The sequence below is a fragment of the Xenopus laevis genome, chromosome 2L (genome assembly GCF_017654675.1).
Source record: "Xenopus laevis strain J_2021 chromosome 2L, Xenopus_laevis_v10.1, whole genome shotgun sequence".
Classification (NCBI taxonomy): domain Eukaryota; kingdom Metazoa; phylum Chordata; class Amphibia; order Anura; family Pipidae; genus Xenopus; species Xenopus laevis.
This window is the reverse complement of record NC_054373.1, coordinates 57,434,883-57,446,987: the sequence shown is the minus strand read 5'-3', so window position 1 is coordinate 57,446,987 and position 12,105 is coordinate 57,434,883. Positions and strand designations below refer to the sequence as shown.

General features: G+C 44.0%; 1 protein-coding gene across 4 annotated transcripts; it reads left to right on the top strand.

Annotated features, from left to right (window-relative positions):
* The first annotated feature begins 787 nt into the window (after positions 1-787).
* Positions 788-8,478, top strand: LOC108708076 (golgin subfamily A member 2-like). Of its 4 annotated transcripts, none has more exons than XR_001934375.2 (8): positions 788-1,270; positions 3,996-4,145; positions 4,592-4,659; positions 5,030-5,130; positions 5,264-5,359; positions 5,455-5,611; positions 5,717-6,117; positions 8,341-8,478. XR_001934375.2 is itself a non-coding variant. In XM_041581909.1 (6 exons), exons 2-5 carry the CDS (start codon positions 5,098-5,100, stop codon positions 5,740-5,742), a joined length of 312 nt encoding a protein of 103 aa, XP_041437843.1. In that variant the 5' UTR covers positions 796-1,270; positions 5,030-5,097; the 3' UTR covers positions 5,743-6,113; positions 8,341-8,478. The 4 variants fall into 4 exon arrangements, 1 of the variants encoding a protein (XP_041437843.1); XR_001934374.2 differs by having other exon boundaries at positions 789-1,270; positions 5,717-6,113; XR_005965342.1 differs by lacking the exon at positions 3,996-4,145 and having other exon boundaries at positions 790-1,270; positions 5,717-6,113.
* Positions 8,479-12,105: the final 3,627 nt, after the last annotated feature.

Below are 12,105 nucleotides of genomic sequence, written 5' to 3'. Positions count from 1 at the left end.
CCACATGTTCCTCAGCTGCTCGTCTCGGCTACTGAAAATGGATGTAGGCAGCCGCATCACGTTTTCCTCATAACTCCATCGCGTAAGAAATTCCAAAGCAGCAGCGTGACGTGCACTTACTTACTAATCACTGCTTTGCCATTGCATTGGGCACATGCTGAGATTACAGCCTGAGCTAATAACGGTCTCCCTAAATTACAGCTGTACCATAGAGTTTGACAGCGGGACAGGATTATTTCGTGTCACTAACAGTAGAGTGACGTCACACGTACTCCAGCTTCTGATTGGACAGTGTGGCTGCTGCACCAGGGAACGGCACAGGTTCCTGCCCCAGCGCTGCCATGAATTCCCCGGCACTGCAGGACTGTGTGCGGGAGGGGGATTCAATAGAACTACCTGGACATGCAGGTCAATTTTGTGTGGCCTGGGCACCAATATACTCTCCTGCTTTTTAGCGGGAGCCGCTGTGATACAAGTTAAGCTCCGCCCAGGGACACGCTCATTGGTGGGGCTGCGGCGTGCTAGTGTTTTGCTGGCCTAATATGGGAACCTGTCTCTGTGTGGGAACTGTAGAAGTGAAGTGATGATTAAAACCTGTGTCTTACACAAATTATGGTTCTCAGCGTATGAGGGAAAGAAGAAACTCTTTTTCTCTCCCCCCTCTGAAAGCAGCATCAGTAGTTTGATCAGTAGAAAAGCTCCGTTGTTGTTTCACAGTAAGCTGCTCTCCTTCTGCAGCTGCCCCTCCCCTTTCACTAACCATGTGGAAATAAAGGCAGCTTACTGTGAAACAACAACAACGGAGCTTTTCTACTGATCAAACTACTGATGCTGCTTTCAGAGGGGGGTGCTGGCTGCAGGGCCGCTTTAATAAGTGGGCAGCTGCCCAGGGCACACTTATTTTGGGGCCCCATGGCTGACTTGTAAATTTTTTTTGCCTTTATTTATTTATTAAATAAGTACTTGGTGCTGGCTCCCTCCCTGGCCGATCCACTCATTTCACACCCCCCCCAACCCGGTAAAGTGGAAACGGCCAGAGGAGGAAAGGAAGCCCTGCCTACCGACTGCCTCAGTCTGCAGAGAGGGAGCCGGAAGAGACGAGTGTTGGTGCATCATACGCAGGTGCCTCGCTGGTCTGTGGCTGCTGCTCAAGTTCATCAAATCCTCCTGATGTCGGCGCTTGTTGTACCCAGCTGTCACACTCGCACACCATGACGCTGCCCGGCCCCAGCCTCTCCAGGAATCCACCAGGCACCTTCACTGAATCTAGGTGAGTGTGCGTCAATGTGTTCATCTGCTTCTTGTCTCTTTTCCTGCTGTGGGTTCTGACCTGTGGGGTATTTTTACATGCATTTGCCCCTTGCCATCCTTCTGGGGGGTTTTTATACATGCAATTGCCCCTTGCCATCCTGCTGTGGGTTCTGGGGGGTATCTATACATGGAATTGCCCCATGCCATCCTGCCGTGGTTTCTGGGGGTATTTGTACATGGCATTGCCCTTTGCCATCCTTTTGGGGGTATTAATACATGCAATTGTCTTTTGCCATTTTGCTGTGGGTTCTGGGGGGTATCTATACATGGAATTGCCCCATGCCATCCTTCTGGGGGATGTTTATACATGGAATAGCCCCTTGCCATCCTGCCGTGGGTTCTCGCGGGTTTCTATACATGCATTTGCCCCTTGCCATCCTGCTGTGGGTTCTGGGGGGTATTTATACATGGAATTGCCCCATGCCATCCTGCTGTGGGTTCTGGGGGTATTTGTACATGGCATTGCCCTTTGCCATCCTTTTGGGGGTATTAATACATGCAATTGCCATCTTGCTGTGGGTTCTGGGGGGTATCTATACATGCATTTGCCCCTTGCCATCTTGCTGTGGGTTCTGGGGGGTATCCATACATGGATTTGCCCCTTGCCATCTTGCTGTGGGTTCTGGGGGGTATCTATACATGGAATTGCCCCATGCCATCCTTCTGGGGAATATTTATACATGGAATAGCCCCTTGCCATCCTGCTGTGGGTTCTGGGGGTATTTGTACATGGCATTGCCCCTTGCCATCCTTTCAGGGGTATTAATACATGCAATTGCCCCTTGCCATCTTGCTGTGGGTTCTGGGGGGTATCTATACATGGAATTGCCCCATGCCATCCTGCCGTGGTTTCTGGGGGTATTTGTACATGGCATTGCCCTTTGCCATCCTTTTGGGGGTATTAATACATGCAATTGTCTTTTGCCATCTTGCTGTGGGTTCTGGGGGGTATCTATACATGGAATTGCCCCATGCCATCCTTCTGGGGGATGTTTATACATGGAATAGCCCCTTGCCATCCTGCCGTGGGTTCTCGCGGGTTTCTATACATGCATTTGCCCCTTGCCATCCTGCTGTGGGTTCTGGGGGGTATTTATACATGGAATTGCCCCATGCCATCCTGCTGTGGGTTCTGGGGGTATTTGTACATGGCATTGCCCTTTGCCATCCTTTTGGGGGTATTAATACATGCAATTGCCATCTTGCTGTGGGTTCTGGGGGGTATCTATACATGCATTTGCCCCTTGCCATCTTGCTGTGGGTTCTGGGGGGTATCCATACATGGATTTGCCCCTTGCCATCTTGCTGTGGGTTCTGGGGGGTATCTATACATGGAATTGCCCCATGCCATCCTTCTGGGGAATATTTATACATGGAATAGCCCCTTGCCATCCTGCTGTGGGTTCTGGGGGTATTTGTACATGGCCTTGCCCCTTGCCATCCTTTCAGGGGTATTAATACATGCAATTGCCCCTTGCCATCTTGCTGTGGGTTCTGGGGGGTATCTATACATGGAATTGCCCCATGCCATCCTTCTGGGGAATATTTATACAAGGAATAGCCCCTTGCCATCCTGCTGTGGGTTCTGGGGGTATTTGTACATGGCATTGCCCCTTGCCATCCTTTCAGGGGTATTAATACATGCAATTGCCCCTTGCCATCTTGCTGTGGGTTCTGGGGGGTATCTATATATGGATTTCCCCCTTGCCATCTTGCTGTGGGTTCTGGGGGGTATCTATACATGCATTTGCCACTTTCCATCCTGCTGTGGGTTCTGGGAGGTATTTATATATGGGATTGCCCCATGCCATCCTTTTCGGGGATATTTATACATGGAATAGCCCCTTGCCATCCTGCTGTGGGTTCTTGGTGGTATCTATACATGCATTTGCCCCTTGCCATCCTGTTGTGGGTTCTGGGGGTATTTGTACATGGCATTGCCCCTTGCCATCCTTTCAGGGGTATTAATACATGCAATTGCCCTCTTGCTGTGGGTTCTGGGGGGGTATCTATACATGGAATTGGGTCAAAGAAGCAACTACAGGGTCCTACCTGGCGCAGAAGAGGACGCCTCCCATTTGGCTACGTGCCCACTCTACCAGAGCATTTGGAGCCTCATGGGCTCATCGACACATGGCATGGGCAGATCAGGTCTGCAGGGTGGCTACTTGGGCCTCCTTACATACCTTCACAAAATTTTACCAATTCAATACATAACTTTCCGTGGTGGTGGCTCTAGGCCGTAAAATCCTCCAAGCGGCCGTTTCAAAAAGAGTTCTTCCCTCTCTTGGTTTGGGGCATCTTTAGTATGTCCCCATAGTTCCTGTGTCCCCCTCCGATGTGAGAGAAAGATTTATGTACTCACCGTTAAATCCCTTTTCTCTCTAGTCGGAAGGGGGACACAGGACTTCCCTCCCGGAAATATTCTGTTCACGGTTCAGCCATCCTGGTGGAACAGTTATGTTTCAGTTCACCGTTCATGAGTTCTTTGTGAGCAACTGAGCATGAAAGGCAAGGTGAGGGGTAAAAGGAGAGAAGGAGTCACATTTCTGACATCACTTCAGTGTCCTACCTCCTAGTGGGAGGAGCCCTTTACCCCCATAGTTCCTGTGTCCCCCTAGAGACAAAAGGATTTAACGGTGAGTATATAAATCTTTCTTTACCAACCTGATATTTGCCTGCAGGTAGCATTTATAGCCACTTCCATAGCAAAAGGTGCAATGGCAGCGGGAAGAGGTGGAAAGGCAACTTACGGAGCAAAAGAGGTACTGTCAAGATCTGTGCATCAGATATCGGAAATAAGGCGGAGGCAATCATCTGGAGCCATGCTGCAGGTAATACTGCTGCTAATACTTATACCTGCAACTTGTAACAGTTGATTTCAATTATTTATCCCTAACTCATTAATGCCAAAATATAACTTTTATTTATACCCGCCTATTTATACCTGCTTATCCTCCTTAACCACCCCAGCTTCACCCACCTCCTCACCCAGGCCTAAAACATGGAAGTGAGCAGACAGAAGGAGAGAATTTTATTTATTTTTTTGCCTACCAGTCTTGAACTGCAATGTTAACTCACATTTAGCTGCCTGGCAGTATCCATTGTGAAACCTGCAAAGGGTTCTGCCAGAGAGTTTGTAGGAGGCTGTATAATAAGTTTGGACCATTACTTATTATGCACCTTCAGATCTATAGATTTAAGTAGCATAGGTTTCTATTAAACTGGAACCAGTATGCAAATCCCCATGTGCTGGGTTTTTGTTTTTTTTAATCCATAGATCTCTGTATGGATAGCATTCACAGAGAGGTGTATGATGCATTACAGAGTGTCATGGAGAAACTGCAGGTGAGTAAACCCAGCCTACATGCTAGTCCGGCACAAATATTCATTGCATGTTCCTTGAGTATGTAACACCTGAATACATTTGGCACTGTATTTTTCTGGGTATGGTGCAATAAGATTTTCTTCATTCAAGAGGTGAATATGTACAAATGATCTTGATCGTATACATAATATTCTGTTACATAATAATATTCATTGCAGAGCCAGTTGCATGTATATTATCATGTGTACATTACACTTTTATGTGTTACCTATGCAGCTAACTTGTTTGCTTTATTGTGTGGGAACTTCAGGTCATCAGACACCCTGTGCACTAGTTGGCTTTTGTTGTTTATTTGTAGCAATCTGCTTGCTGACCATATTCTTCTGTTAGCTTCAGTTTACAGACTTGATGCAAGAGAGAGTGGAGCTGAAGGAGCGTGTAGAAAAGCTGGAGCATCAATGTATTCAGCTGTCAGGAGAAACAGACACTTGGTAAATTCTAGCGCTAATTGATGGTTGTATAGAAATAAAAATATTGCTAAGGCTGTAATGATGTTAGGTCCTACCTGATAGCGCTTCAGTAATTGATGGTCTCAACTAAAACTAACATTTGTGCATTCTGGAGGTGAATACATTGCTGGACCAGAGAGCCATACTGAAGCAGCGTCACAAGGAAAAGGAGTACATTAGCCGACTGGCTCAGGACAAAGAGGAAATGAAGGTGGGTGTTACGCTAGCAGTGTCTGAGAAGATACATGTGAGAGTCCATTTTCCTCAGGACAAATAGTTGAATTATGCAATCTTTCTGATTTGTAGGCTAAGCTGCTGGAATTGCAAGTTTTGGTCATGCGGCTGGTAACTGAGCGCAATGAATGGTACAGGAGTTTCATGGAAGCAACCCAGGGTCCCCAGACAGGATCAGAAGAGTTCACAGCAGAAAACCCTATGGAACTTAGAGGAAAAGAGAATGGAGGTAAGCTAGGGGCAACAGAGCACTGTAGAGGGATATTGCTTCTATCTCGCTTATCCTTACTTTATTCCTACATCATTTATTTAATCACATTTTGCCTCATTGTAGCTCTGGAGGAAGTCGGCTTGGAATAAGATGGGAGACAGGAAGTCCAGTCATTGCCTCATTTGGCAGCTCCTCAGGAATGACTAAACCCAACTTCTGCATGAGATACAGAATCCCCAGGAACGGCCCGGTGCCCTGCTGCAGAATCCATGCATCCCCTTTTTCTACCGTGCTGACTAAAATGACGAGTTCGAATAATGGTGATTTGAGGGAGGAGTTGACCGATGCATCCCTCCTTTTCCCATGCCAACGCCTGCTTGTGCTGGGATTCATTTTCTCCAAGGACACATTAGAAACGATTGCTTTGGGGGAGTGCTGGAGATTGGCAATTAATTGTGCAGAATCTGACCAACGTGATAGATATCTTTTTGCAATTGAGCCTGACTCACACTTTGATCCTGTAAGTAAGTTCTTTTCATTTGCATTCATAAAATATGGAATCCCGTTTTTAATGCTTATACTCATTCCATATTTCATGGAAACCAATTTGCAGATAAATTAGGGTTGAGCCAGTTGCCTACTAAGAGTAGTTTATCAGGTCCTGGGGAATAGGGGCATGTGTATGTAAGATATAGCACTCTAGAAGTGCACCCAGGCAGGTAGGAGCTCTGAAAGCTACAGAGAGTGAGTGAACGTCAGAAACTCATCACTCTGTAATCACCACTGCTATTATAGGCACCATACCTGCTATCCCACAGCCCCTTCCCAGAGACTATTATCCCACTGCTACAATAGACACCATCTCTTACTACTATACCTACTATCCCACAGCCACACTGCAGTCACAGAGACTATTATCCCACTGTTACTATAGGCACCATCTCTCCCTACTTTACCTGCTTTCCCACAGCCATACTCCATTCCCAGAGACTATAATCCCACTGTTACTATAGGCACCATCTCTCCCCACTATACATGCTATCCCACAGCCATAGTCCCTTCCCAGAGACTATTATCTCACTGCTACTATAGGCACCATCTCTCCCTACTATACCTGCTATCCCACAGCCAATAGGTTTTTGTAGACGTTATTATCCCCACTTCTACTCAAGCATACTTTCTCCCTGGTCTTTTACATAAAGTAACATGCTGCTGAAGCTTTACATTTTCTTTAAACCAGACAAATTGTACATTTAACCTGTACTGTTAATTGTGTTTTAGTCTTGGTCTCAGTATGTACAGTATAAATAACAATACAGTACCTTACACTTCACCAGTAGATGGTGCCCAGTTACACACTGTTGCCCTGAACTATAGTCTCGTGGTTGCATTGTACACTCTAGAGAATACATGCCACTGAACATTTTACATTGTTCTGATCCTGCCCAGAAAACACAGAATCTTAAGTAGGAAGTGCATATATCCTTATAGAACATTGAAGTCTGCACAGGACTCTTCAGTTTTATTGCAAATATGATGTACAGGTCCTCCCCATGCCCGACAAACACTTCTGCTCAAAATGTGTTATGCCCATATAACAGTCAGTTGCGCTCCTGTAGGCTTTAGTAAACATGCAGATGTTATTCAGCTGGCATGAATGGTTTATGCGGGGGTATATTTATCAAAGAGTGAAGTTAGAGATCACCACAGTCCACTAGCGTGAAATACCGCCTCTCTCTCTATTCATTTCTATGGGATTTTTTAAGGCGTATTTATGAAATGGTAAATTTTCATTTTCACTTTTTGATAAATACACCTTTAAAAACCCATAGAAATGAATGGATAGAGGCAGTATTTCCCTCTAGCAGAGGTACAAGTAGTGTACAATATAAGGAGTAGAACTTCTGTGTGTACTTTGGAGCAGAGAACAAACAGCTTATTGTATATTCAGGCCATTCCTTATCTATATATTTATAGATTATAGTGGGTACATAGATCCCCAAGGTAACTTTACATCAAACTTTGTTTTAAATAGTAAGTTTGGCTCTGACTATTTATTATTCAAGAACAGGGTTCAGCTTCGTTAGCAAAGAGGAAAGCTGTCCCCCCTCCCTAGAATGTCTGGTTTGGCTCTGACTATTTATTATTCAAGAACAGGGTTCAGCTTCGTTAGCAAAGAGGAAAGCTGTCCCCCCCCCCCTCCCTAGAATGTCTGGATCTAAGAAGACTCACACAAAGCAGAACTACTATAAGCAAATGGTTAAAATACATAGTGTTTATTGATGGTAACACACCCACAAAATCACATCTCCCCTTGAACAAATTACTTATTTTTCCAGTTGGTGAAAATTTAAAATAAGCTTCAGCATCCTGAAATAAGAAATTACAGTTAATTTAAAATTCTGTACCATTTCTGAAATAATCAAGTTTATCATCGCTATTCCTCTCTCAGCATCTGCTTCTCCTCATTCTGTCTTCATTCAGGCATTGGGTGTCAGATGAATGATCCAATATACCTTATGGGGGGGGGGGGGGAAATGCAGAATTTTTGACTGTATTTAGAAAGTTTCTTACTTCAGTATAAGGAAGCTTATATTAAATTTTCATTTTTGTGATAGTTCCCCTTTAATATGTTCTGAACGTCCTCCAGTAGTTCACCTTTAAATTAACTTGTAGTACAACATAGACACTAAGACAAGTTGCCATTAGTCTCCATTTTATTTTTTTTTGTGTTTTTTTTCCAACAGCTCTCCAATTGGAATTTTAGCTGCTATCTGGTTTCTTGCGGCCAGTTTATCCTAGCAACCAGGAGAGACTCGACTATGACTAGGAAAAGCCTGAATAGAAGAAATAAGGGGGAAAAAAATACATGACATTTAAGCCTCCTAGAGTGATCGTTTTTTGTTGACGAGGTTAGTGCCCCCCTTTATAAGAACAGGAAGAGGCTGAAGTAGAAGAGAAATCATTTAAAAACTACAAAAATGAAGACCAATTGAAAAGTTGTTAAGAATAAAATCATCCTAGAAAGTAGGGATGCGCCGAATCCACTATTTTGGGTTCGGCCTAATACCAATACGAATCCTAATTTGCATAAATTTTTTTACTTGTTTTGTGACAACAAGTCATGCAATTTCCCTCTCCGCCTCTAATTTGCATATGCAAATGCAACTTAGGATTCGGTTCGTCCGGACAGAAGGAATTGGCCAAATCCTGGATTCGGTTCATCCCTACTAGGAAGTACTAAAACTTGACTCAGAGGTGAACCAAAACTTTTTAAGACGTACGTGTAATTATTTTCAACGGTATCTGTATAACTTTATATTCTGACACAGTGCAGCGGAAGCCATTTGGAGGAGAACCGTCTTCTGCTTCATAGTTTCAACAATCAAAACCAGAGAATGAAAAGGGATACTGTATATGGCTTTTGGTAGCAATGACATGAGTATTGTTCACATTTCACCCAAGCTCTTAGAATGAGCTATGCCTGTATATTGGGGACAAAGGAGTCCGTCTGCTGTGGAACCATAGGGTGCCAAATACTTACTGTGTATAGGATCTCTGAAATGCATGAAGCAATGTTTTCTTGTTCAGATGTTGGTTTCCTTAAGAGCACCATAGAAGAGAAGAGGATCACAATACAACAATAATCAAACACACACACACACTGTGTAATTATAGTATAAGCGCCATCTCCTTTAGAACGTATAACACATAAGCCTGTTATATTATATGGTCATCTTACTGGGACATCCCAGGCCCTCCCCATCCACCAATACTGTTGTAATTATTCTCTCTGGCTCCCTCTCTCCCTATATTTAAGTCACTGATGATCTCTCAGCTCTGAAAAGAAAAATGATCTGTTTAAACAATAATAATAATAATATTGTATAATATTTATATCTACCCTTGTTGTAAACTAGTAGGACAACAGAGGCCACCAAGGCAGAAGCCCCGGGCCTCCTAGTCCGACCCTGTCCATACACAAGCCAATATAAGATGCAGACAGATTAAGTCGGCAGTGTATGGGGCCCTCCAACAGGTACCCCCGATTGATATCTAGCCAAAATTGCCGGGGTTAGTGTCCCCCTTTTAAAGACCATGAAGAGGCCGAAGTAGAAGAGAAATCATTTAAAAACTAAAAAAAATGAAGACCAATTGAAGAGTTGTTAAGAATAAGATCATCCTAGAAAATACTAAAACTTGACTCAACTCTTTAAGACGTATACGTGTAATTATTTTCAGTGGTATCTGTATAGCTCTTTATATTCTGACAGTGCAGCAGAAGCCATCTGGAGGAGAACGGTCTTCTGCTTCATAGCTTCAAGAATCAAAACCATATTATATTGTATAATATTTATATCTACCCTTGTTGTAAACTAGAAGGACGACAACACAGACCACCGAGGCAGCAGCCCCGGGCCTCCCAGTCCTACCCTGGCTATACACGAGCCAATATAAGATGCAGACAGATTAAGTCGCCAGCTTATTGGGCAGTGTATGGGTCCCTCCAACAGGTACCCCCCGATTGATATCTAGCCAAAATTCAGGCAGATGTCAATCGACCAGGTTAAAAAATCCTGTTGGCCCTACATGCGGAGTTGGATCTCTGCATGTAGGGCCACCTTTAGACTTATCCCCACCAGATACTGTATATCATGATCAGGGTGAATGAAAGCCTTCATAGACGTTAATGCTAAAGCTAAACCCTATAGAATATTGGGAAAAGGAATGTATAGGCCACTTCTAATCTCATTATGTGACTATGGACCTAAAGTACTATCATTATCTTCCTCATGACCTGCAGTGTGTCGGCGTCTCTATTGCACAGTTGCCTTTTTATAAGGGTGGAGAACAGAGGAAATTACTTTTACAGCCTGCCATAAAGCACCAAGTATTGAGAAACAAAGGAAGGAAGGAGGTCCCCGACCCAAAGAGCTTACAGTCACAATCTTCAGGCCCACCAGTCTGCCACATGGACATAAGTGGAAAATATCTAGGGTTTCTTACAAAATGATAGGCCGTTACCCAAAGAAATGGATTCAAGCATATATATATATATATATATATTTGTTTTAAATAAACAGGTATAGGATCCGTTATCCGAAAATGCGTTATCCAGAAAGGCAGTCTCCCATAGACTCCATTTTATCCAAATATTTAAAAATTTCCATTTTCTCCGTAATAATAAAACAGTTGCTTGTACTTGATCCCAACCAAGATATAATTAATCCTTATTGGAAGCAGAACCAGCCTATTGGGTTTATTTAATGTTTAAATGATTTTCTAGTAGACTTAAGGTATGAAGATCCAAATTATGGATCCATTATTTGGAAAACCCCAGGTCCCAAGCATTCTGGATAACAAGTCTCCTACCTGTATATATTTTATGAGAAGGCTGGCTGAGAAGTGTCTGGCAGTTAGGGGGCGTCAAGTAAACAGATCTTGGATGGCCAGTGTTTGTCTTTGCTTTGTTATTTTTGTTTGAAAACAGGAAATGGATCCGGAATTAATACCCTAATAAACATTATTAAGTAAATAAAGGGGGATTGTGCCCTGTAGTAGCAGAATGCTAATAGATTCTGTTGCATTTGGGTGATTTAGTGTGTGGATGTAGATGGAGACAGAAAGACACTGGCCTGCTTAATGCTGCCTTGTGCCAGCCCCCCTCCCCAGGCAGCTATTTGGGGGGGATGCTAAGGCTTCTACACAGTAGAAGTGATGTGCTAAATGGGAGCAGGCTGAACCGATTATGATCTCAGACTAATAGCCTACTTTGGACTTACAATAATGTATCTGTTTTCCCGTATAGTGTGTATGGAGCTGCTGTTCTATTTACTGTGTGCAACAGCAATATGAAAGGGCAAGTAAAACCCACAAAATAATATACCCTTTTTGTATTAGTTTTTGGGTACAGGGCTTCTATACTACTTCAAACTACAAGCAGCCCTGGGACTCTTTAATTACAGCAAAGTCCTACCTCTAAATAGGCAATGCCACTACCAACCTCATTCTTAGAAACTTGGGCATAGTGCAAGTGCAGTGGCAGACCTGGAGTTCAGAAGCAGGCCCAATAATAGAAATAACGGGGCCCCGTACAACAACATTTTTGGGCCCCATCAACACCACAGTAAAAAGGCCACAAAGAGATCAGCGCTAAAAACGGTAAACCCCCCCCCCCCACATGTTATAAAAAGCCACTGATGGTCAGGGCCCCCTCAAGTTCAAAAAAAAAAAGGGGGGGGAGGCAGCTATTTCGAAAAGTGGAGCACAGTTGGGCCCCTTTTAGGCCTGGTACAACAGTACCCCCTATGCTCCCCTTATGGCGGCCCTGTTCAGAAGGATTGCAACAATGGAGGAAAGCAAATCATTCATGAATCTCTTAAGTTGCCATGCATGCTGGCTGTAGGAAATGGGGCAGTGTTCCCCAAAATCTACCCATCCTTCTGATGCCAGCAGAGCTCTGCACCCTTGCTGATTCTCCTGCCAGGGCTCACTGGATTCGGGGGTTTGTG